General features: G+C 43.8%; 2 protein-coding genes and 1 long non-coding RNA gene across 3 annotated transcripts in view; 1 reads left to right on the top strand and 2 right to left on the bottom strand.

The window, feature by feature from the left end:
- The window catches only part of LOC120910202 (gastrula zinc finger protein XlCGF26.1-like), a 1148070-nt gene that overhangs the window by 278993 nt on the left and 841969 nt on the right, over positions 1-27108 (top strand). The gene's annotated exons all lie outside the window — the stretch shown is intronic.
- LOC120910201 (zinc finger protein 271-like) lies at positions 6602-22808 on the bottom strand. Its single transcript, XM_040322082.1, has 5 exons — positions 22777-22808; positions 21886-21942; positions 21013-21157; positions 19176-20255; positions 6602-7799 (listed from the first exon to the last, which is right to left on the bottom strand). The coding sequence occupies exons 2-5, from the start codon at positions 21940-21942 to the stop codon at positions 6691-6693; spliced, it is 2391 nt and encodes a 796-aa protein (XP_040178016.1). The 5' UTR covers positions 22777-22808; the 3' UTR covers positions 6602-6690.
- LOC120910260 lies at positions 24347-26215 on the bottom strand. The gene is made up of 3 exons (XR_005741465.1): positions 26071-26215; positions 24498-24588; positions 24347-24381 (listed from the first exon to the last, which is right to left on the bottom strand). It is a non-coding gene; the product is annotated as an uncharacterized LOC120910260 (long non-coding RNA).

The following is a 27108-nucleotide window of genomic DNA, read 5'->3' as shown; positions in this document are numbered from 1 at the left end:
CTATGTCGACTCTTTTCTCTCTATTTCGAACCTTCATGTCTCTATAATGTCGAATCTTTTCTCTTTATGTCGAATCTTCATGTCTCTATAATGTCGACTCTTTTCTCTCTATAATGTCAAATCTTTTCTCTCTATGTCGAATTCTCATGTCTCTATGTCGAATCTTTTCTCTCTATGTCGACTCTTTTCTCTCTATGTCATATCTTCATGTCTCTATAATGTTGAATCTTTTCTCTCTATATCGACTCTTTTCTCTCAATGTCGACTTTTTTCTCTCTATTTCGAATCTTCATGTCTCTATAATGTCGAATCTTTTTTCTCTATGTCGAATCTTTTTTCTCTATGTCGACTCTTTTCTCTCTATAATGTCGACTCTTTTCTCTCTATAATGTCGACTCTTTTCTCTCTATATTGACTCTTTTCTATCAATTTCGAATCTTCATGTCTCTATAATGTTGAATCTTTCCTCTGTGTGTCGAATCATAATGTCTCTACAATGTTGAACCTTTTCCATCTATGTTGAATCTTTTCTCTCAATGTCAAATCTTCATGTCTCTATAATGTCAAATTTTTTCTCTCTGTCGACTCTTTTCTCTTTATGTCGACTCTTCTTTCTATATCGACTCTTCTCTCTATGTCAAATCTTTTCTCTTTATGTCAAATCTTCATAATTCTATAATGTCAAATCTTTTCTCTCTATGTCGACTCTTTTCTCTCTATGTCGACTCTTTTCTCTCTATTTCGAATGTTCATGTCTCTATAATGTCGAATCTTTTTTCTCTATGTCGACTCTTTTCTCTCTATAATGTCGACTCTTTTCTCTCTATAATGTCGACTCTTTTCTCTCTATATCGACTCTTTTCTATCAATTTCGAATCTTCATGTCTCTATAATGTCGAATCTTTCCTCTCTGTGTCGAATCATAATGTCTCTATAATGTTGAACCTTTTCCATCTATGTTGAATCTTTTCTCTCAATGTCAAATCTTCATGTCTCTATAATGTCGAATGTTTTCTCTCTGTCGACTCTTTTCTCTTTATGTCGACTCTTCTTTCTATATCGACTCTTCTCTCTATGTCAAATCTTTTCTCTTTATGTCAAATCTTCATAATTCTATAATGTCGAATCTTTTCTCTCTATGTCAACTCTTTTCTCTCTATGTCGACTCTTTTCTCTCTATGTCGACTCTTTTCTCTCTATGTCAAATCTTCAAGTCTCTAAAATGTCTCTAAAATGTCGACTCTTTTCTCTCTATGTCAAATCTTTTCTCTCTATGTCGACTCTTTTCTCTCTATGTCGAATCTTCATGTCTCTATAATGTTGAATCTTTTCTCTCTATGTCGAATGATCTCGGACTAATAGAGTTAGGTTAGGCACATTCAACCGCAGGTTCGAAAGACACAGATCGCTATTGTCACTTTCATGTCGAATCTTCTATCTATATCGAACTGTTGTCACAACGAAACTAAAATAAAGCATTTTTTATGTCGGATCTCGGACTCTGCACATTCGTAATCGTTTGTTAAAACTAATGCAAAAATCCCAGAAATTCGGATGAAAACGAATGCACATGTCTAGTATGTAATGCTATAGAACATTGTCATAAACTGAGGACCTACTACCGTAGATGGTCCCAGAGAAAGAACAAATGTTACAAGAGTGAAAAGAACATCCATATTTTTTGTTGTTTATAAACTTTTTTTTTTGAAACCCTAAACATTGTGAACAGTTTCTCCTCATTACTTACTTGAGCTGATATCTGGAGAAGATTCCTCCTCTTTAATTGTCACCATAACCACACCCTCCTCCGTACAGCTCTGATCACCCATCACATACGTCTCTTCTTCTTCCTTCTTCACCTCAACTTTTATATCTGTCAGTTCTTTGCCCTAAAACCACAAAATTATAAAAAGTAACATCCTCAAAACATGAGCACTAATACGTGACTATCTCATGCCATTTAGAATCAATTTTAAGTAGTAGATGTGAGGAACCTGAAGATGGTGAGGGATGGTGTGACCTTCCTGTGTGGAATCTCGGGAATACAGAGGACGGGGACATCTCTCTGGTGGGTTTCTGTAGCTGGATGACTCTTCCATGGTGTCCTGGTACAGATCTTTGTGTCCTTTTGGAAACTCCTCCATCACCTCATCCTCCTCTTTTATCTCTTCTTTAGAATCTCTCAGGTTTCCACTCTGAATATATAATAAAAATGACATCAATTGTAGCAATGCAGATAATGTACAGATCCTAATGATACTATGAGTGATTGTTCCTCACCTACCTGATGATGGTGGGGGATGGTGTGACCTTCCTGTGTGGAATCCCGGGAATACAGAGGACGGGGACATCTCTCTGGTGGGTTCCCATTACTGGACCCATCTGTAGGAAACACACACACTGACTGAATACATTGTTTCTATGTGTTTATCAGATGATGGGGGATCTAGGTGGAGCCTCCGTACTGCTCTCTCCTTTACAATAAAGTCTCCTCTTACCCGGTGATGTAAGGGGCGGCTGATTCTCCATCATAACGTCCTTGTCAAGATCCTTGTGTCCTTCTAAATATGGATCATAGGAGTGGCTGTTGGTTTTTAACTGTCCAGATGTCCTCTTGATGACCCTGTACACAATTAAATTATCACAAGTACCATCCCAAAATCCTCGTCACCTTTCTGGTCAGGTCTGTGTTTTATAACTATAAAAAAAGTGATGTCATGTGACCTCCCAGAATTCTCCTTACCTACCTGGTAGAGTTAAACACCTTATCTCTGGATGGACAGTTGGATAAATGGTTCTATATTTAGGATGTATCTGGACTATAAACCAGATGCTCTGGATGGACAGTTGGATAAGTGGCTCTATATTTAGGATGTATCCGGTCTATAAACCAGAGGCTCTGGATGGACAGTTGGATAAATGGTTCTATATTTAGGATGTATCTGGACTATAAACCAGACGCTCTGGATGGACAGTTGGATAAGTGGCTCTATATTTAGGATGTATCTGGTCTATAAACCATAATATAAATCACAGTGACTATGGAGGAAGAGGATGGACATGACGGGGGTTACTGGGTGTAAATAGAAAATAATATCTTATTACCTCCTCTCCTGCCAGTTCCAACAATGTCTCCTCTCTACTTCCTCCCGACTCACCTCTCACCCGGATTTTTCTGTTTATACGCAACATCACTTCCTGTCTGTACCTGACATCACTTCCTGTCTTTGCATTCCACTGACAATACATGAAATCACCACCTTGTGTTAAATATAAATACTGCAGTCTATGTTACGTTCCATCATTTTGCCCTTTGTCTCGGGTTCCATTCTTCTATCAGGTTACATTGATGATTACACACACAGATTATAACTCGCATTAAATCCAGACAATAAAAAAATGAAACCAAAAACAACAATTTGATAAGAGTTTTAATATTTATAAATATGAGACTATAGAATTAAAAGCAGACTGACAATTACAATACACGATATTAGGCTCAATCCACAAAGCTGGAGGGACAGCGGAGCCACTAGTCAAGAGGATTAGATGCTTTAGTTTGGCAAATGCACTTTAGCATGTGAGTTTGCATTTTAATGTTGTCTATTTATTTTAAATAAATGTTTTTTTGCAATGTGGATCTTTCCGCTATCTGCCTGATATGAAGTTACAAAGTGAGTTGGTGGAGCCACAGTGGAAACATCCCAAGGGGAAAAGCGACATCAGACCCACTTGCTGTAATAAGTGGTCACAACTCTCTAATTTTCTTTACTTTTCCAAAAACTTGTGCCAAAAAACTCAGTATGCCTTTTAGAAAATACCTTGGAGTGTTTGCTTTCCAAATTGTGGTCATTTTATGGGTGTTTCTACTGTCCTGATGCTCCAGGGCTTCCAAAAATGTAATAGGCAGAGTCAGGAAATTAGATGCGTAGTTTATACTCCTTGAAAGGTTCCCTTTCTGGATTTTGGGCCCCTCTTTGCATCTAGGCTGGGAAAAAGTATTATATATGTGGTATCCCCATACTCGAGAGGCATAAAAGAATGTGTTTTGGGGTGTTATTCAAAGTATGCCTACGATGTGTTAGAAATATCGTATTACATCGACAACTCTGTGTAAAATAAATACTCTTTCATTTTCTTTCCTGTGTTTTTCAAAAACTTGTGCCAAAAAATAAATGTGCAAGACTTTTTTCACAGCCTAGCCACAGAGACTCAACATTCAAGGAGTACCTTCAGGTGTTCTAGTGGCATAAACTATGCATCTCATTTCCTGACTCTACTTATATACTTGGAGGCCCTGGAGCATCAGGACAGTAAAATACTTTGGAGTGTTTGCTTTCCAAATTGTGGTCATGTTATGGGTGTTTCTAATGTCCTGATGCTCCAGAGCCTCCAAGAATATTATAGGTAGAGTCAGAAAATTAGATGCATAGTTTATGCCACTAGAACACCTGAAGGTACTCCTTGGATGTTGGGTCTCTCTATGTGGCCAGGCTGTGAAAAAAAACCTCACACGTGTGGTATCCCCATACTCAGGAGGAGTAGCAGAATGTGTTTTGGGGTGTAATTATAAGTATGTTTATGATGTGTGTTAGAAATATTAATTGACAACTTTGCGTATATAAAAAAGTTTAATTATCTTTCCAACATTTTCCAAAAACTTGTGGGAAAAGGTTACATTTTCAAAAGACTCAGTATGCCTTTCAGAAAATACCTTGGAGTGTTTGCTTTGCAAAGTGGGGTAATTTTGTGGGTTTGTCTACCATCCTGATGCTCCAGGGTCTCCAAGAATATAAGTAGAGTCAGAAAATTGGATGCATACTTTATGCCACTAGAACACCTGAAGGTACTGCTTGGATGTTGGGTCTCGCTATGTGGCCAGGCTGTGAAAAAAGTCTCAGGCCTCGTACACATGACTGTTTTCCTCGACAGAATCCATCAAGAAACTTGGTGGCAGAGCTTTTTTGCCGAGGAAAACGGTGGTGTGTATGCTTTTCATCAAAAAAACGGTTGAGGAACTCGACGAGGAAAAAAAGAGAACTAGTTCTCTTTTTCCTCAACGGGAGTCTCAATTTCCTCGTCTGGCTGGTTTTCGACGAGAAACACGTTCGTGTGTATGCTTAGAAACCCGTGCATGCTCAGAATAAAGTATGAGACGGGAGCGCACCTTCGGTAAAAGTAGCATTCATAATGGAGATAGCTCATTTGCCACGCTGTAACAGACTGAAAAGTGCAAATTGTCTCCTACCAAACTTTTACTTAACACGCAGTAACATGAGATTAGCAAAAGCAGCCCCAAGGGTTGTGCCAGTGGAATCGAACTTCCCCTGCCATCGTATGTGTTGTACGTCACCGCATTTGAGAACGACGAGTTTTGGTCTTGACAGTGTGTACGCAAAGAAAGCTTGTCGAGTTTCTCGACAAGCCTAACAAGGAACTCGTCGAGGAAAATTATGTGTCTTTTCCGACGAGTTCCTTGGTCGTGTGTACGAGGCCTCACACATGCGCTACACCCATACTCAGGAGGAGTAGCAGAATGTGTTTAGGGGGTGTAATGTCTATGATGTGTGTTAGAAATATATCATCAATTGATCAACTTTGCGTATAAAAAAATACATTTTCATTTTGTTTCCTGTATTTTCCCAAAAACTTGTGGCAAAAAATGAAAATTTTCAAAAGACTCAGTATACCTTTCAGAGTGTTTGATTTCCAAAATAGGGTAATTTTGTGGGTGTTTCCACTGTCCTGATGCTCCAGGGCCTCCAAAAATGTAATAGGTAGAGTCGGGAAATTAGATGCGTAGTTTATGCTCCTTGAAAGACCAAAAGGTGCTCCTTGGATTTGGGGCCCCTCTATGTATCTAGGCTGGGAAAAAGTCTTATATATGTGGTAACCCCATACTCGAGAGGCATAAAAGAATGTGTTTTGGGGTGAAATTCTAAGTATGTCTATGATGTGTGTGAGAAATATCTTATTAATTGACAACTTTGCATTAAAAAAAAATCATATTTTTTCCTGCATTTTCCAAAAAACTTGTGGCAAAAAATTTAAATTTTCAAAAGACTCAGTATAACTTTTATAAAATACCTTGGAGTGTTTGATTTACAAAATGTGGTCATTTTGTGGATGTTTCCACTGTCCTGATGCTCCAGGGCAGGGGTCCTCAAACTACCGCCCTCCAGTTGTTCAGGAACTACAATTCCCATCATGCCTAGTCATGTCTGTGAATGTTAGAGTTTTACAATGCCTCATGGGACTTGTAGTTCCGCAACAGCTGGAGGGCCGTAGTTTGAAGATCCCTGCTCCAGGGCCTCCAAAAATGTAATAGGTAGAGTCAGGAAATTAGATGCATAGTTTATGCTCCTCGAAAGCCCAAAGGTGCTCCTTGGATTTTGGGCCGCTCTATGGATCTAGGCTGTGAAAGTCTCACATATGTGGTATCCTTACACTCAGGATGAGAAGCAGAACGTGTTTTGGGGTGTATTTATAAGTATGTCTATAGTGTGTGCTAGAAATATCTTTTTGACAACTTTGTGTGATTTTAATGTTTGTGCAAAATAATTAATAATAATAATAAAAAAATAGCTCTGGCAACAAAAGGTTTAAAGATTTATTTTTTCTTTATTATATACTACAATTGTTCTATGTACCAATCGTTTCCAATTGGTAAAAAAAATCTCGATATCATTGTCAACGTTGTTGGCTGGTGTGCATTTTCCGATGTGTAGTGAGATTTCCTTGGAATTTGAAACATTTCCCGCACTCTTGACATCGATAAGGGCGCTCGCCTGTGTGAACTCTCTGATGTTTGATCAGGTCTACGTTGTGAATAAAACCTTTCCCGCACTCTGTGCACGAGAAAGGACGCTCACTTGTGTGAATTTTCAGGTGATTTGCCAGGCTTCCACTATGAATGAAACTTTTCCCGCACTCGGTACATGTGAAAGGGCGCTCGCCCGTGTGTATTCTCTGGTGCGCAAGAAATGAATCTTTTTGCTTAAAAGATTTCCCGCACTGTGAACACAAAAAAGGACACTCCCCTGTGTGCCATCGCTGATGTTTAAATAGGCTTTCTTCATCCGGAAAAAGTTTCCCGCACTCTGTACATGAATAAGCGCCCACGTGATTTCTCTGGTGAACAAGTAGGTCCCTTTGCCGATTGAAACCTTTCCCGCACTCTGAACATGAAAAGGGACGCTCGTCCATGTGAATTATCTGGTGTGCAGTAAGTTCATAATTCTGCTTGAAACATTTACCGCAATGTGAACATTGGTGGGGACGCTCACCTGTGTGAATTCTCAGGTGTTGGCGTAGACTTCCTTTCTTAGGGAAACATTTCCCGCACTCTGAACATGAATAAGGCCGCTCGCCCGTGTGAATTCTCTGGTGTATGATAAGGTCTCCTTTCTCAATGAAATTTTTCCCGCACTCCGAGCACAAATGAGGACGCACCCCCGTGTGAATTTTCTGGTGTAAAAGAAGCTGCCTTACCGAAGCAAAACTTTTCCCACACTCCGAACACGGAAAAAGACGCTCACTCGTGTGAACTTCTTGGTGTCTATTAAGGCACGATTTCTGAACGAAACGTTTCCCGCACTCTGAACATGAAAAAGGGCGCTCGCCTGTGTGACTTTTCTGGTGTTTAAGAAGTCTTCCTTTTTCAGAGAAGCATTTCCCGCACTCCGAACACGAGTAAGGACGGTCACCAGTGTGGATTCTCTGGTGGATAAGAATGTGGTGTTTCCGAGTGAAAGTTTTCCCGCACTCCGAACACGAAAAGGGACGCTCGCCCGTGTGAACTCTCTGGTGTATAAGAAGGTGCCCTTTGCTAGGGAAGAATTTCCCGCACACTGAACATGGAAAACGACGTGCGCCTGAGGGAGGTTTCTGCAGCGGACTGTTATCAGGTTGATATTTATCACAATCTAAAAGTTCTCCTGTGTGACCCAACGCAGATTCCTTGGGATTGGATGGATGTGTTGAGTGATCGGAACTGTGAGTTCTCAGATGGACATCTGAGGTCATAGTATGGGATTTATCGGAAGGTTCCTCAGGATTAGAAGGATCCATTGATCCCTCCAGATGGGAAGGTCTGTGATATGCGGTTGGAATAATGGGATCTTCTCCTGGAGAACATTGTGTGATGTCATCATCTTCGGACTTAAAAACGAAAGAAAAAATTGGATCTCCCTCTGAGATATTCAAAATAAAGCGTCCATCTGTAAAAACAAATTAAAAATATTTTTAAAGTCTTACATTCAGGAATTGGGGTATCAAATGATCGCTATCATTGGTCAGTATCTCCTCCTCATTTGTTGGGAACATGACATTATATTGAGGAATGGAGATGACCTTTCATATGGTGTACAGTATCTCCTCCACATTTGTTGGGAACATGACGTTATATTGAGGAATGGAGATGGACCTTTCATATGGTGTACAGTATCTTCTCCTCATTTTTAGGGAACATGACGTTATATTGAGGAATAGAGATGGACCTTTCATATGGTGTACAGTATCTCCTCCTCATTTGTTGGGAACATGACGTTATATTGAGGAATGGAGATGGACCTTTCATATGGTGTACAGCATATCCTCCTCATTTGTTGGGAACATGACGTTATATTGAGGAATGGAGATGAACCTTTCATATGGTGTACAGTATCTCCTCCTCATTTGTTGGGAACATGACGTTATATTGAGTAATGGAGATGGACATTTCATATGGAACATTTAGCTGTTGGGTAGATACATCGACGATGTTGTTATGGTCATCCTTTAATGCCCTTTACACACGATCGGTTCGTCTGATGAAAACGGTCCGATGGACCGTTTTCATCGGACGAACCGATCGTGTGTGGACCCCATAGTTTTTTCCCCTTTGGTGAAAAAACTTAGAACCTGTTTTAAAATTATCTGATGGTTAAAAAAACGATCGTCTGTGGGCAAGTCCATCGGTTAAAAATCTACCAATGCTCAGAATCAAGTCAACGCATGCTCGGAAGCATTGAACTTCATTTTTCTCAGCATGTCGTTGTGTTTTACGTCACCGCATTCTGACACAAACTGATTTTTAACTGATGGTGTGTAGGCGCGACTGATGAAAGTCAGCTTTATTGAATATCCGATGAAAAAATCCAATCGGTCCGTTTTCATCGGATGAACCGATCCTGTGTACGCGGCATAAGTCTGTTTGGCAAGCCTCGTACCCACGATCAGTTTTCCCGGCGGGAAAACTGTGAGGAGAGCTTTTGGCCGGGAATCCCGGCCATGTGTATGCTCCTCGTATTTTTACGACGGGAAAACTGCCCAAACACTGCTTTCTCCTCAGGATTTCCGAACGGGAACTTTGTGTAGGAGCTGTGTGTAGGAAGGATTTGGTATTTTTGGAGGGCAGATTTATATTGGTTGAAATTTCAAATGAGGAGAGGGACAGATGAAGAACCTGAAAAGTGCTTTGATGGGATTGGAGGATTCCATAGAAGTAGAATTAAAATGTGAAGTGTTTCTGCATTTAGTGCTTATTACGTACCTGTATCTATAAGTAGAGTAGATTGCTTCTGTTTCATATCCATAATCATCTCCCCCTCCTCCATAGACTGCTGATCTCCACTCACCAACCTTTCTTCTTCTTCCTCTTTAACCTCAACTTTGATGTCTTTCCGTTCTTCACCCTAAACCCCAAAGATGGTAAAATAGAACATCTGTAGTCAATGTTACATAACATAACAAGTCACAGAACTATTTTGAGTTCCTTCTGCCCAGTCCCATCTACCTGATCATTCTCTGTATAGTTATGATGTTCCCGGGTGGAATCCCGAGAATACAGAGGAGGACAACCCTCCTCCATAGACTGCTGATCTCCACTCATCAACATCTCTTCTTCTTTGAACTCGACTTTGATGTCTTTCAGTTCCTTACCCTACAACCCAAGGTTTATAAAAAGGGACAAGAATTTACCTAGGTGGTGGTCAATTCTTGGGTTAAAATACATTGTTAGGTCTACATGGTTAGTCTCACCTACCTGATGATGGTGGGGGATGGTGTGACCTTCCTGTGTGGAATCCCGGGAATACAGAGGACGGAGACATTTCTCTGGTGGGTTCCCATTACTGGATCCATCTGTAGGAAACACACACACTGACTGAATACATTGTTTCTATGTGTTTATCAGATGATGGGGGATCTAGGTGGAGCCTCCGTACTGCTCTCTCCTTTACAATAAAGTCTCCTCTTACCCGGTGATGTGAGGGGCGGCTGATTCTCCATCATGACGTCCTTGTAGAGATCCTTGTGTCCTTCTAAATACTCCCACTCCTCCATGGAGAAATAGACAGTGACATCCCGACACCTTATAGGAACCTGACACACACAATGATACAGTCACCATCCAGACACATCCCTTGTCTGTTACTGGATAATGTCCTAGAATTCCCAGAATCCTCCTCACCTCTCCTGTCAGTAGCTCAACGATGCTCCTGGTGACTTCTAGAATCTTCTTGCCATAGTTTACGTCTCTTTTCAGCCAGTGAGATGAACGCACCTTGGTGGGTAGTGTCCCACAACACAGCCTCTGAATGTTAATGGTTTATTGGGTATTTTCCTAATTGTATTGTAAACCTGTGTAATGACAAAGAAAGCAGCAATTATCACTACAGATTTCCCAGAATCCTCCTCACCTCTCCAGGCAGGTCTGTGTCTTTGCAATGCTTACTACAGTACCTGAGGTCAGCAACTAGAACTAGCAAGTGAAGCTTCACCGAGAGTAGCCCCCATTCTGTTAATGCAAGCAGGCCTACTGGTACTCGGTTGCACCCAGGTCCTAATACAAAATGCTATGGTTGCTGACCAATGGCTTAAGAATCAAGGCTAAGCCAAAGAGTTAAAATGTATCTGGTCTATAAACCAGAGGCTCTGGATGGACAGTTGGATAAATGATTCTATATTTAGGATGTATCTGGTCTATAAACCAGAGGCTCTGGATGGACAGTTGGATAAATTGTTCTATATTTAGGATGTACCTGGTCTATAAACCAGAGGTTCTGGTTGGAAAGTTGGATAAATGGCTCTATATTTAGGATGTAGCCGGTCTATAAACCAGAGGCTCTGGATGGACAGTTGGATAAATGGTTCTATATTTAGGATGTATCCGGTCTATAAACCAGAGGCTCTGGATGGACAGTTGGATAAATGGTTCTATATTTAAAACCAGAGGCTCTGGATGGACAGTTGGATAAATGGTTCTATATTTAGGATGTATCCGGTCTATAAACCAGAGGCTCTGGATGGACAGTTGGATAAATGACTCTATATTTAGGATGTACCTGGTCTATAAACCAGAGGTTCTGGTTGGAAAGTTGGATAAATGGCTCTATATTTAGGATGTATCCGGTCTATAAACCAGAGGCTTTGGATGGACAGTTGGATAAATGGCTCTATATTTAGGATGTAGCCGTTCTATAAACCAGAGGCTCTGGATGGACAGTTGGATAAATGACTCTATATTTAGGATGTATCAGGTCTATAAACCAGAGGCTCTGGATGGACAATTGGATAAATGGTTTTATATTTAGGATGTATCTGGTCTATAAACCAGAGGCTCTGGATGGACAGTTGGATAAATGGCTCTATATTTAGGATTTATCCGGTCTATAAACCAGAGGCTCTGGAAGGACAGTTGGATAAATGGTTCTATATTTAGGATGTATCTGGTCTATAAACCAGAGGCTCTGGATGGACAGTTGGATAAATGGTTCTATATTTAGGATGTATCTGGACTATAAACCAGAGGCTCTGGATGGACAGTTGGATAAATGGTTCTATATTTAGGATGTATCTGGACTATAAACCAGAGGCTCTGGATGGACAGTTGGATAAATGGTTCTATATTTAGGATGTATATGGACTATGAAAACAACCTTCATAAACATCGATAAAATATATTTTGTGTATCATCATCTGCTGGAGATGACGGGGGGGGGGGGGGGGGGAGTTACAGGGCATAAATAGAAAATACGATCCTAGATTGTAAGCTCTAACGTGCCGAGCCCTCGGATTCCTCTCATATTGAATTGTATTGTAACTGCACTGTCTGCCCTCATGTTGTAAAGCGCTGCGTAAACTGCATTGTATAAAAAATAATAATAATAACAATTACCTCCTCTGCTGCCACTTCCAACAATGTCTCCTCTCCACTTCCTCCTGATTCACCTCTCGCCTGGAACTTCCTGTTTATACTCTTACATCACTTCCTGTCTGTACCTGACATCACTTCCTGTCTTTTGCATTGCAGTGAAAATACATGCGCTCACCACCTTGTGTTGAATATAAATACTGCAGTCTATGTTTCGCCGAATGCCTTGTGGTTCATTCTAATTTTAGGTTACATAGATGACTACAGACACAGATTATACACCACATCAAATCAATAAAAGGATATAAAAAAACAACAATTTGATAGAGTTTAAATATTTATAAAAACTATAGAATGAAAACTGAAGAATAAAATACACGATATGAGGCTCAATTTAAAAAAGCTTTAATAAAAGTACAGTTGAAATTCGGATTACGAGCATACTCCGTTCAAGGAGTATGCTCGTAATCCAAAGTACTCGCATATCAAAGCGAGATTTCCCATTGAAGTCAATGGAAACGAAAATAATTTGTTCCGTGTTGACTTCAATGGGATGCAATTCCCAACTGCGGCCAGAGGTGCCGAAAAGGCCTGAGAACACTTCGGCTAGTTTCCTGCACCCCTGTACCTCAGGCCAAATGAGGTACTGCAGGCCAATGTTTGGCTTTTCTTGGCTCATGCGCCCCCCCGTACCTCAGGCCAAATGAGGTACTGCAGGCCAATGTTCAAAAAGAGGGGGGATAGGGGTGGGACTTTAAATGAGGCATATAGAGATACTACCATAGGCCTCCATCCCTGTAAATAGATCAAAAATGGGGGAGGTTGGGACTTTATATGAGATGCGATTTTAGCAATATGCAATTAAATATAAACATGGAAAAAAAATGTTACCATGTGGCCAGGCTCAAAGTTGTCAACCAAAAAGCACTAAACCAAATAAATGTCTAACTGATGTAAGTAAAAACAGAGGTTTAGTTGCAAGCATTTGCAAATACCTGGGAAGCTGCAGCGCCTGCGACACGGCACTCTGTATAGCTGCAGAAAAGGCCAATGTTTGGCTTTTCTTGGCTCATGCGCCCCCGTACCTCAGGCCAAATGAGGTATTGCAGGCCTATTTTCCACTCTGCGCCCCCGTACCACAGGCCAAATGAGGTACTGCAGGCCTATTTTCCGCTCTGCGCCCCCGTACCACAGGCCAAATGAGGTACTGCATACCTATTTAGCTTGAATTCTGCCCATCTTGCAAGTCAACACTCGCAAACCGTGTCAGAATTAAAAAAAAGTTGCTCGCAAATCAAAATGCTCTTAAACCAAGTTACTCTTAAACCGAGGTTCCACTGTATTTTATTTATAAATTGCTGATCACAGACGCTCTCCATCCAATCTGACAGAGCTTGAGATATTTTATGACAATTGTGTGCCGTTTGTATGCAAGACAAGTTCCTGGCCAACGCCCTTTGGAAAAGTCCGAGGCATTGTCTGCGGAAAGTTCGATCGTGTGTACAAGGCTTTAGTCTTCCATCCTTTAGTTCCCCCTCACCACCACCATTTTTATCTGTCAATCCTTCTTTTCCTGTCCATGGATTCCTCCATCTTCATCCCCAGACTCTCCCATCCATCTGTTCCTGTCCATGGATTCCTCCATCTTCATCCCCAGACTCTCCTGTCCTTCTGCTCCTGTGCATGGATTCCTCCATCTTCATCCCCTCCCATCCTTCTGTTCCTGTCCATGGATTCCTCCATCTCCATCCCCAGACTCTCCCGTCCTTCTGTTCCTGTGCATGGATTCCTCCATCTCCATCCCTAATACTCCCCAGTCCTTCTGTTCCTGTCCATGGATTCCTCCATCTCCAGACTCCCCCATCCTTCTGTTCCTGTCCATGGATTCCTCCTTCCCCAGACTCCCCCGTCCTTCTGTTCCTGTCCATGAATTCCTCCATCTCCAGACTCCCCCATCCTTCTGTTCCAGTCCATTGATTCCTCCATCTCCATCCCCAGATTATCCCATCCTTCTGTTCCTGTCCATGGATTCCTTCATCTCCAGACTCACCCATCCTTCTATTCCTGTCCATGGATACCTCCATCTCCAGACTCCCCCGTCCTTCTGTTCCTGTCCATGAATTCCTCCATCTCCAGACTCCCCCATCCTTCTGTTCCTGTCCATGGATTCTTCCATCTCCATCCCCAGACTCGCCCGTCCTTCTGTTCCTGTCCATGAATTCCTCCATCTCCAGACTCCCCCATCCTTCTGTTACTGTCCATGGATTTTTCCATCTCCATCCCCAGACTCCCCCGTCCTTCTGTTCCTGACAATGGATTCCTTCATCTCCATCCCCAGACTCTCCCGTCCTTCTGTTCCTGTCCATGGATTCCTCCATCTCCATCTCCAGACTCACCCGTCCTTCTGTTCCTCTCCATGGATTCCTCCATCCCCAGTCTCCCCCATCTTTCTGTTCCTGCCCATGGATTCCTTCATCTTCATCCCCAGACTCCCCCATCCTTCTGTTCCTGCCCATGGATTCCTTCATCTCCATCCCCAGACTCCCCCATCCTTCTGTTCCTGTCAATGGATTTCTCCATCTCCATCCCCAGACTCTTCCATCCTTCAGAAGTTATCTCCAGACTCCTCAGCCTTCCATTTTCTATCCATAGATTCCTCCATCCTTCCTTTCTTGTTCATGGATTCTTCCATCCTTCACTTCCTTCCTCTCCCTTGTATCCTGGACTCTTTCATGCCCCACTTCATGCAGATAGCGTCCTTTTTTTTTTTTACGCAGATAAAATTTAAGTTCTTCTAAATGCTTGAACTTTATTTATCGAAACCATCGTCAGGAATCGTGATATAAACCAGAGGTTTTGGATGGACAGTTGGATAAATAGCTCTATATTTAGGATGTATCCGGTCTATAAACCAGAGGCTCTGGATGGACAGTTGGATAAATGGTTCTATATTTAGGATGTATCCGGTCTATAAACCAGAGGCTCTGGATGGACAGTTGGATAAATGGCTCTATATTTAGGATGTATCTGGTCTATAAACCAGAGGCTCTGGATGGACAGTTGGATAAATGGCTCTATATTTAGGATGTATCCGGTCTATAAACCAGAGGCTCTGGATGGACAGTTGGATAAATGGTTCTATATTTAGGATGTATCCGGTCTATAAACCAGAGGCTCTGGATGGACAGTTGGATAAATGGCTCTATATTTAGAATGTATCTAGTCTATAAACCAGAGGCTCTGGATGGACAGTTGGATAAATGGCTCTATATTTGGCCCGATCTTTCAGAGCCAGAGCCGCCTCGCTTTGGAACCTTCTCCCGTTGACTTTGAGGAAGTACACTGTTCTTATTACCTTCAGAAAGGCTCTTAAAACCTTCCTCTTTGGGGCAAGTTGATTATGACCACGCCTAATTAAACTGACCTGGCCCCTCCTTCCCTCACCCTATGTCCCCCTCACTCCAAACCCCCTTGCTACCGTTTGTTTTTATTGTTGATACTTTATATGGTTTCTCTTTTTATTTATGTACACGAGCCATCAGTTCGTCTACGAAGTCTTTTTTCTTTCTTCTCTTGGATTGCTTTTTGGTCCAGAATAGACCAGCGGACCTCCTTCCAACGCTTAGACACACCCTTCAGGGTGTATGTGGCGCTGTAAAGAAATATTAAAATCAATCAATCAATCAATCATATTTAGGATGTATCCGGTCTATAAACCAGAGGCTCTGGATGGACAGTTGGATAAATGGCTCTATATTTAGGATGTATCTGGTCTATAAACCAGAGGCTCTGGATGGACAGTTGGATAAATGGTTCTATATTTAGGATGTATCCGGTCTATAAACCAGAGGCTCTGGATGGACAGTTGGATAAATGGTTCTATATTTAGGATGTATCCGGTCTATAAACCAGAGGCTCTGGATGGACAGTTGGATAAATGGCTCTATATTTAGGATGTATCTGGTCTATAAACCAGAGGCTCTGGATGGACAGTTGGATAAATGGCTCTATATTTAGGATGTATCCGGTCTATAAACCAGAGGCTCTGGATGGACAGTTGGATAAATGGCTCTATATTTAGGATGTATCTGGTCTATAAACCAGAGGCTCTGGATGGACAGTTGGATACATGGTTCTATATTTAGGATGTATCCGGTCTATAAACCAGAGGCTCTGGATGAACAGTTGGATACATGGCTCTAAAAAAAAAAAATCTTATTACCTTCTCTGCTGACAGTTCCAGCAATGTCTCCTCTATACTTCCTCCCAACTTATCTTTCATCGGAAATAACCATTTATACTCCTACATCACTTCCTGTCTGTACCTGACATCACTTCCTGTCTGTACCTGACCTCATTTCCTGTTGCTGCGTTCCACTGACAATATGTTTGATCACCACCTTGTGTTGAATATAAATACTGCAGTCTACTTTATGTTCCATCACTTCGTTTTCTGCCCCGTAGTCCATTCTTAGGATACATTTAATAATACCTTGGTCCTCTGTGTATGGAAAATTTTTATTATTATTAGAGTAGACGGCACTGCTCTCGACCTGATCCCCTCCGTATATCCTATGCTCCACAGCCCCATCTGCCCTCTCGGGGCCATCATAGCGACTGTCAGCGGTAGAAGAAGCACCATTCCTTGGTAGAACCAAGGAATGGTGCCTCTTCCTTGGTGTCGGTGGAAGGAATGGTGCTCCATCGTTGGTGTCGGTGGAAGGAATGGCGCTCCATCGTTGGTGTCGGTGGCAGGAATAATGCTCCATCGTTGGTGTCGGTGGAAGGAATGGTGCTCCATCGTTGGTGTCGGTGGAAGGAATGGTGCTCCATCGTTGGTGTCAGTGGAAGGAATGGTGCTCCATCGTTGGTGTCAGTGGAAGGAATGGTGCTCCATCATTGGTGTAGGTGGAAGGAATGGCGCTCCATCGTTGGTGTCGGTGGAAGGAATGGTGCCTCTTCCTTGGTGTCGGTGGAAGGAATGGTGCTCCATCGTTGGGGTCAGTGAAAGGAATGGTGCTCCATTGTTGGTGTCGGTGGAAGGAATGGTGCTCCATCGTTGGTGTCGGTGGAAGGAATGGTGCTCCATCGTTGGTGTCGGTGGAAGGAATGGTGCTCCATCGTTGGTGTCGGTGGAAGGAATGGTGCTCCATCGTTGGTGTCAGTGGAAGGAATGGTGCTCCATCGTTGGTGTCGGTGGAAGGAATGGTGCTCCATCGTTGGTGTCGGTGGAAGGAATGGTGCTCCATCGTTGGTGTCGGTGGAAGGAATGGTGCTCCATCGTTGGTGTCGGTGGAAGGAATGGTGCTCCATCGTTGGTGTCGGTGGAAGGAATGGCGCTCCATCGTTGGTGTCGGTGGAAGGAATGGTGCCTCTCCCTTGGTGTCGGTGGAAGGAATGGTGCTCCATCATTGGGGTCAGTGGAAGGAATGGTGCTCCATCGTTGGTGTCGGTGGAAGGAATGGTGCCTCTCCCTTGGTGTCGGTGGAAGGAATGGTGCTCCATCGTTGGGGTCAGTGGAAGGAATGGTGCCTCTCCCTTGGTGTCAGTGGAAGGAATGGTGCTCCATCGTTGGTGTCGGTGGAAGCAATGGTGCCTCTCCCTTGGTGTCAGTGGAAGGAATGGTGCTCCATCGTTGGTGTCGGTGGAAGGAATGGCGCTCCATCGTTGGTGTCGGTGGAAGGAATGGCGCTCCATCATTGGTGTCAGTGGAGGGAATCGTTTCCTATGGTTGCTATCAGTGGGAGGAATAGTGCCCCAAGGGCCCCATAAAGACAAGCAAAGGGCCACTTCTGGCCTCAGGAGCACATTTCTGAGACCACTGTAATAGACCCTTAATGTCTCTTTAAAGAGAACCGGTCACCTGACCTACGTCATCACATATGGGGCTTCCCAGCCCCCTGGCGATAGCAATACATTTTACAATGTGACAGCAGTAAGAAGAGCCGGCAAGACTGTAATCCTTGAAGTGTCGTTTATTGGTACATCAGAGTGACAATAAAACAATAGGGCCGACACGTTTCGGCGATAGCCTCAGTCGTAGCTGACGATTTTACAATGTGACAAAACGAAAACTTTTACAAAACATTAAGTAGAATAATCTGAAAAATCCCTCAAAGATGTTTAAAGTCCCCATGCCCCCCCCCCTCCCCCCACACATACATGCCCATATGAATGCAAACCCGCATGCTAAGGTCGCCCACATATAAAAACGACGATCGCGCCATGCGTAATGATATGGTGGCACACACTAGAGCGAAAGTAATAATTCAAGGCTCGTCATTCGCCGTTACCAGTCACCTATGGACAACTGTGGCTATGGTTTTGCGATGAGTGCTCAGTTTTTAAGACTGGGCATGTTTGGTATCTTCTTTCTCGTATTTTATTAAACAAATGGGTATTATGTTGGCTTGGTGGGCATTAAAATTAACGCAAGTGTAATTTTATTGAAACTTTGTTGCGCATATATTGTGCGACGACCAAAGCGGCAACTACTAACATTTTGTTCTCCAGGGACTCTGATGTTTGAGAAGGTCTACAGCATTATAAATGAAAAAAATTCCCACCAGGGGCGGGGACAAGGGGTGGGCGGGAGGGACCGCTGCCCTGGGAACTGTGGTTTCATTTGAGGTGGGAGGGCACCATGAGGAGTTTGTGGGGAGGGGATTTGTGTTGGAAGGGGAAATTTAGGGGGTAAGAATTGATTCAGGAGGGGAAATTTGAGTGTGGGAGGGTTATTTGTGCTAGGAGGGGGAATTATATTTTTTTTTGGGGGGGGGGGGGATTTGTGCTAGGATGGAGGATTTTTTTTAGGAGAGGAAATTTGAGGGGGCGATTGGTGTTGGGAGGGGGGGTGGGGGGAAAGAGGATTTGTGCTAGCATCCCCCCTCATAAGAACAAATCTTTTTCCGCTTTAAACATTTCCCGCACGGCGAACATGATCAAGCACATGCCTCAGTGTGACTTCTCTGGTGTTCAGTTAGACTTTCTTTCTCAGGGAAACTTTTCCCGCACTCTGAACACGAATGAGAACACTTGCGGCTTTTCTGGTGTTTAATAAGGTTCGTATTCCGAGTGAAACATTTCCCGCACTCTGAACACGAATAAGGGCGCTCGCCGGTGTGAATCCTCTGGTGTGTAATCAGTTCATTTTTGTGCTTGAAACTTTTCCCGCACTGCGAACACGGGTACGGGCGCTCACCCGTGTGAACTTTCTGGTGTTGATTTAGATTTCCTTTTTTAGGGAAGCACTTCCCGCACTCCGAACACGAATAAGGACGTTCACCTGTGTGGATCCTCTGGTGGGTATGAAGGCTTCCTCTCTGGGTGAAACTTTTCCCGCACTCTTCACACGAATAAGGGCGCTCCCCCGTGTGGCTTCTCTGGTGCACACGCAGGTGCTTTATCGCCCCAAAACATTTCCCGCACTCCGAACACGAAAAGGGGCGCTCGTCTGTGTGGGTTCTCTGGTGCCTGAGGAGGCCCTCTTTCTGACTGAAACTTTTCCCGCACTCCGAACAGGAATAAGGACGCTCGCCCGTGTGAATCCTCTGGTGTCTGATAAGTCTCCCTTTTTCGGAGAAACCTTTCCCGCACTCTGAACACGAGTAAGGACGGTCGCCCGTGTGACTTCTCTGGTGGATGAGAAAGTGTTGTTTCTGAGTGAAACATTTCCCGCACTCGGAACAGGAATAAGGACGCTCGCCCGTGTGAATTCTCTGGTGTATGAGAAGGTGCCCTACACCGGTGAAACATTTCCCGCACTGTGAACAACTTTTATGCTGTTTAGGTAGCGCTGTGTTATTAGGGTGATACTTATCGCAGTCTAAAGACGACAATGGAGGCTCTCCTGGGCGGCCTCCATCAGATAAAGAAGACTCCCCATGATTGGACGGATGTGTTGATTGATCCGCACCGTGAGAGGTCATAGTACGGGACCTTTTAGAAGGTCCCTCAGAATTAGAAGGATCCATTGATCCCTCCAGATGGGAAGGTCTGTGATGTGCGGTTGGAATAATGGGATCTTCTCCTGGAGAACATTGTGTGATGTCATCATCTTCTGCCTTCATATCGGGAGATAAATTTGGATCTCCTTCCGAGGAATTCAGAACAAAGAGTCCATCTGTAAGACAACAATTTTTCAAAAATTAAATACCTTGGGCTAGATTCAGATAGCCCGGCGTAATTTAGTGCGGGTGTAACGTATCTCCGATACGTTACGCCGCCCGTAAATGATGGCGCAAGTTCCGTATTCATAAAGAACTTGCGCCCCAAGTTACAGCGGCGTAACGTCTGTGGGCCGGCGTAAGCCCGCCTAATTCAAATGGGGATGATGTGGGCGTGTTTAATTTAAATTATTGTTGACCCCGCGTATTTTACGTTTTTTACGAACGGCGCATGCGCTGGCTGTTTTGAGCTGAGCGCATGCGCCGTCCTCCCGGCATAGCTGTCAGTGTCCGAGGTTCCTGACAGCTCCGACGCCTATGTTTGTCTTTAATACAGCGGGCTGCAGCCTGAGAGCTGGGTCAGGTAGGAAGGAGAGAGCACAGGGGCGGTGAGGTCAGACGCCGGTAATTGAGGCCGCGGCTTTGCGGCCTTCTGCAGGCCTAAGCTTCCTTCTGTGAAGGCCGCAAAGCCACGAAGCCGCGGCCTTAATTACTCAATTCTTGTCGCAATTGCGACCGGGCGCCTGGATTTTGTCGAGCCCTGCTTTTAGATCAAGAAAGAAATCTATCATGCTAGCTGGAGCAAACTGTGCTTTCTGCCTTCATTTGGACCTGCTGTAGGTTTAGGTTTGCGTTAAAAATGTTCCCCTTGGAGTAAACACATAAAAAAAAAAAAAAAGTGAACTTTTTCTACTGTTGGTGTTTATTACCTACCTTTGTCAATAAAAAAAGAAGATCCCTCCCGTTTCCTTTCCACAATCATCTCATCCTCCTCCATAAATGGTTCATCTCCGCTCGCCGACGTCTCTTCTTCTTCTTCCTCTTTAATCTCAACTTTGATGTATTTCAGTTCTTCCTCCTAAACCCCAAAAGATGATAAAACTTTTAAAAACATTTTAACCACTTAAGCCCCGGACCATTATGCAGCTAAAGGACCTGGACCCTTTTTCGGCACTGCGTGGCTTTAACTGACAGTTGCGCGGTCGTGCGACGTGGCTCCCAAAACAAAATCGGCGTCCTTTTTTCCCCACAAATAGAGCTTTCTTTTGGTGGTATTTGATCACCTCTGCGGTTTTTATTTTTTGCGCTATAGGAGAACTCTGGCACTTCGGCGTCCCCACCTCTGCAGGCACCTGAATGCAAAGCACCCTGCCTAGGATCGGCCCTGTAACAGACTGCCTAAAGGTTAGGTGTATGAGTCATCAGCTGTAGTTAATTAGCTCATGTAAATTAGGTCAGGAGCCGGCGTCAGGATGTCTGTTAAAAGATGTATTGAGGAGGATGTGTATTGGGGCTCATTAGGTAAACATTGTGTGATGTTGTGGGTGGAGTTGGGTCATTGTTCATTTGATTACTGCAGTATCCTAAAGTGTATATAAGAGTCTGTATTTCTCAATAAAGAGGCTATTCTTGTTGAACCTCAAACAGAGCTGTGTGTCTCATTAATGGGGGAATTCTTATGGATTGTGTTCGCCGGATTGTGGCGTGTCGGTAGCTGCCTTGTGTTCGGGAATGGAATATCCTAAACGTGTTTAACCCCTGTCCCATTTGGGGTGCCGTTACACCACCCTTATCCACTTCACTCACCAACGTCTCTTCTTCTTCTTCTTTTACCTCAACTTTGATGTCCTTCAGTTCTTCCATCTAAACCCCAAAGATGACAAAACATATTTGCAATAAGGAAAAAGAAGAGATTACATCGAAAAACGTTCTCTATTCGCTTACGCCGCGTACACACCGTCAGAAATTCCGTCAGCAAAAGTCCGATGTGAGCTTTTGGTCGGAAATTCCAACCATGTGTAGGCTCCATCGGACTTTTCCTTCGGAAATTCTGCCAACAAAAATATGAAAGCAGGTTCTCAAATTTTCCAACGGAAAAAAATTCCGATTGTCTGTGGCAATTCCAACGCGCAAAATTCCGACGCATGCTCGGAAACAATTAGACACATGCTCTGAAGCATTGAACTTAATTTTCTCTGCTTGTCGTAGTGTTGCAAGTCACCGCGTTCTTGACGGTCGAAAGTTCAGAGAACTTTTGTGTGACCGTGTGTATGCAAGACAAGCTTGAGCGGAATTCCGTCGGAAAAAACATTTAAGGTTTTTCCGACGGAAAATCCGATCGTGTGTACGGGGCATAAGAATAAATTTTTAGGTCTACATGCTCCGTCCCACCTACCTGATGATGGTGGGGGATGGTGTGACCTTCCTGTGTGGAATCCCGGGAATACAGAGGACGGGGACATCTCTCTGGGGGGTTCCTGTTATTAGACGGATTCATCATATTATCTTTGTAGAAATCCTTGTGTCCTTCTGAAAGCTCCTTTATCACTCCATACTCCTCATCCTCATCTTTATACTCTTCTTTAACAATAATATTATCATCACCGAGGTTTTCACTCTGAATATATAATAAAACATCCATTGTAACACATATGCTTGTATATAAATTATAACTATCAATAATTGTTGACCACCTACCTGATGATGGTGGGGGATGGTGTGACCTTCCTGTGTGGAATCCCGGGAATACAGAGGACGGGGACATTTCTCTGGTGGGTTCCCATTACTGGATCCATCTGTAGGAAACACACACACTGACTGAATACATTGTTTCTATGTGTTTATCAGATGATGGGGGATCTAGGTGGAGCCTTCGTACTGCTCTCTCCTTTACAATAATGTGCACCACCCTACAGTTTGGGCCCCACTGTTAGCTGGGAATACAGAGGACGGGGACATCTCTCTGGTGGGTTCCCATTACTGGATCCATCTGTAGGAAACACACACACTGACTGAATACATTGTTTCTATGTGTTTATCAGATGATGGGGGATCTAGGTGGAGCCTTCGTACTGCTCTCTCCTTTACAATAATGTGCACCACCCTACAGTTTGGGCCCCACTGTTAGCTGGGAATACAGAGGACGGGGACATCTCTCTGGTGGGTTCCCATTACTGGATCCATCTGTAGGAAACACACACACTGACTGAATACATTGTTTCTATGTGTTTATCAGATGATGGGGGATCTAGGTGGAGCCTTCGTACTGCTCTCTCCTTTACAATAATGTGCACCACCCTACAGTTTGGGCCCCACTGTTAGCTGGGAATACAGAGGACGGGGACATCTCTCTGGTGGGTTCCCATTACTGGATCCATAGGAAACACACACACTGACTGAATACATTGTTTCTATTAGCCGGATTCAGAAAGGACTTACGCCGACGTATCTTCTGATACGCCGCGTAAGTCCACGGATGCGCCGTCGTATCTATGCGCCTTATTCAGCAAACAAGATACGCCTGAATTTTGGCTTTATACAACCGACGTAAGTCTCCTACGCCGTCGTATCTTGGGCGCATATTTACGCTGGCCGCCAGGGGCGCTTCCATTGATTTACGCGTCGAATATGCAAATGACCGAGATACGTCGATTCAGGAACGTACTTGCGCCCGTTGCTGTAATCTACGCCGTTTACGTAAGGCGTACGTCCGGCGTAAAGTTATTCCAGCTAAAGCAGGGGTAAGTCATTTTAGGGTATGGACGATGGAACAGCCGTCGTATTTTACATCGTTTACGTAAGTCGTACGTGAATGGGGCTGGGCGTAGGTTACGTTCACGTCGAAGGAATTGAGCCGTCGTATCTTAGGGAGTATATGCGACGTGATTCTGAGCATGCGCGCACATGCGCCGTTCGTTCGGCCCATTCATTTACATGGGGTCACGCTTCATTTCAATACATCACGCCCACTACCTGCCTACTTTGAATTAGGCGGGCTTACGCCGGCCCATTTACGCTACGCCGCCGTAACTTAGGGAGCAAGTGCTTTGTAAATACTGTTCTTGCCTCTCTATGTTACGTCGGCGTAGCGCATATGAGATGCGCTACGTCCGCTCAAATATATGCCGCTCTACCTGAATCCGGCTATATGTGTTAATCAGATGATGGGGTATCTAGGTGGATCCTCCGTACTGCTCTCTCCTTTACAATAATGTGCACCACCCTACAGTTTGGGCCCCACTGTTAGCTGGGAATACAGAGGACGGGGACATCTCTCTGGTGGGTTCCCATTACTGGATCCATCTGTAGGAAACACACACACTGACTGAATACATTGTTTCTATGTGATTATCAGATGATGGGGGATCTAGGTGGAGCCTCCGTACTGCTCTCTCCTTTACAATAAAGTCTCCTCTTACCCGGTGATGTGAGGGGCGGCTGATTCTCCATCATGACGTCCTTGTATCCTTCTAAAGATGGATTGTGGGATTGGCAGCAACCGGGATCAAACTGTAACTGAGAAGCAAGTCATCAGGTTCAGGTCAGGGCATACTAGGGTACAGGCAACAATAGAACTCACTCTGGAATGGGCAGTTCTAGGGCTCGCCAGGATAAAGGCAACACCTGGGCAAGTCTGGTCCTACAGAGTATCTAAACATACTTGGGCAAAAGTAGCATCTGTGCACACAGGGATAGAATTGGCACCAGAGTAGCCCTTGGATCTCTCAGAAACAAAAGGGATGCCTGCCAAATTATTTATGTTAAAGGAAAGAGACCAAGTAGCTAATTGTTCAACTGAAAAGGAAACTGAGAGGCCTCAGGCCCCGTACACACGGTCGTTCCAAACCGATGAGAATGGTCCGACGGGCCATTTCCATCGGTTCACCCCTGAAGTGGCCTGATGGTCTGATGTGCGTACACACCATTGTTCCAAAAACCGATCGGGTCAGAACGCGGTGACGTCAAACACACGACGTGCTGAATAAAACGAAGTCCAATGCTTCCAAGCATGCGTCGACTTGATTCTGAGCATGCGCGGGTTTTGAACCGATGCTATCTGTACTAACCCTCGGTTTGGACCGATCGGGCAGCGGTCCATCGGTTTGATTTTAAAGCACGTTTTAAAATTTTGGACCGAAGGACAACAGACCGATGGGCTATACACACGGTCGGTTTGGACCGATGAAACTGAACCTCGGTCCATTCTCATCGGTTTTGTCCGACCGTGTGTACGCGGCCTCAGAGATAGTGTGAAAAGGTTTACAAACAGAGAACAATAAAAAATCTGAAATATCAGATTTCAAGGTTTTCCAAGATTGCTGAAAGCCAGAATGGGAGAATTCTTCAACAGGAGTCAAAGCTAACAAGATAACGGGTAGGTGTGGCACTGGTCTATAAACCAGAGGCTGTGGGTGGACAGTTGGATAAATGGCTCTATATTTAGGATGTATCCGCTCTATAAACCAGAGGCTCTGGATGGACAGTTGGATGAATGGCTCTATATTTAGGATGTATCCGCTCTATAAACCAGAGGCTCTGGATGGACAGTTGGATGAATGGCTCTATATTTAGGATGTATCCGCTCTATAAACCAGAGGCTCTGGATGGACAGTTGGATAAATGGTTCTATATTTAGGATGTATCCAGTCTATAAAACAGAGGCTCTGGATGGACAGTTGGATAAATGGTTCTATATTTAGGATGTATCTGGTCTATAAACCAGAGGCTCTGGATGGACAGTTGGATAAATGGTTCTATATTTAGGATGTATCCGGTCTATAAACCAGAGGCTCTGGATGGATAGTTGGATTAATGCTTCTATATTTAGGATGTATCCGCTCTACAAACCAGAGGCTCTGGATGGACAGTTGGATAAATGATTCTATATTTAGGACGTATCTGGTCTATAAACCATAGGAGGCCTCACAGTGCTTATAAAGGAAGAGGACGGACATGAGGGGGGGATTATAATATAATATAAGATCTTATTACCTCCTCTGCTGCCAGTTCTAGCAATGTCTCCTCTCTACGTCCTCCCGAATCACCGTTCACCTGGAACTTCCTGTTTATACTCTGACATCACTTCCTGTTTTTGCATTCCACTGTTAATACGCGATATCACCACCTTGTGTTGAATATAAATACTGCAGTCTACTTTCCGTTCCATCATTTTGTTTATATACAGAATTAAGAGGCGGGGAATTGTCACTTTGCCAGTAATACAGCCAGCATTTTCTATCTTTGTAAATATCAGTGTTGCTGTAGTAGGTTGTATACACTGTACAGATGTGGCACTTCACAGGACGGGACAGTCCCCAGATATATTGTTTAAAGGAATTTGGAATTTTTTACCTGCATGTTGACCTCAAAGAATTATTAAAATTGCTGCTCTCTGCCAAACAGATTTTTTATTTTTTTTTGCCTTGGTACATGTCCCTCAGGGCAGTATTCCGCCCTTTATTTTGCTTGTTAGACAATCTCTTCCCACTTAGCCTAAAAATTATCCATTACTGTATTTTTAACATTTGGCTCCCATTGACTTCAAGAGGACTTCGGCACCCAAACTTTAGGGACAAACCTGCCCTGGACCAAACCATGCACCTTCAGTTCATACCCATTAGAGAGGAGGGAAGTGGTGCTGATCCTCCTAAAGTCCACAATTATCCCCTTTGTCTTTTTTTATGTTAAGTGAGAGATTAACTCTGCACCAGACTTCCCGATTTTCCACTTCTTGCCTGACCAATGACTGGTGAGTCCCACTACTATGGGATCATCTGTGAACCTCTCCAGGGGTTCTATGCAAGGGCGTTGCTAGGTGGGAAAAAGACCAGGGGCTTCAGCCTGGATGTAAAGTGGGGGAGGTGGTCGTAGGACGGGCTCGGGGAGGGTGATAGGCTCACTTGCTTAACACTAATCTACCTGACACATACACTGACCTACCTGGGATATATGACTGACCTACCTGGCATATATGACTGACCTACCTGGCATACACGACTGACCTACCTGACATACACGACTGACCTACCT

Source organism: Rana temporaria, chromosome 8 (genome assembly GCF_905171775.1).
Source record: "Rana temporaria chromosome 8, aRanTem1.1, whole genome shotgun sequence".
Taxonomy (NCBI): Eukaryota; Metazoa; Chordata; class Amphibia; order Anura; family Ranidae; genus Rana; species Rana temporaria.
The sequence above is the reverse complement of the archived record's forward strand: the minus strand, read 5'-3'. Positions and strand labels throughout refer to the sequence as shown.

Bases quoted from the DNA above. Each gene is read 5' to 3' on its own strand.
- LOC120910201 (XM_040322082.1), bottom strand. From the start codon at position 21,942: ATGGAAGAACTGAAGGACATCAAAGTTGAGGTAAAAGAAGAAGAAGAA. The intron at 21,158-21,885 runs GTGAGTGAAGTG...TTTGGGGTTTAG, and splicing joins AAGAAGAAGAAGAGACGTTG to GAGGAAGAACTGAAATACAT. The intron at 20,256-21,012 runs GTAGGTAATAAA...GTTGTCTTACAG, and splicing joins TTCTTTTTTTATTGACAAAG to ATGGACTCTTTGTTCTGAAT.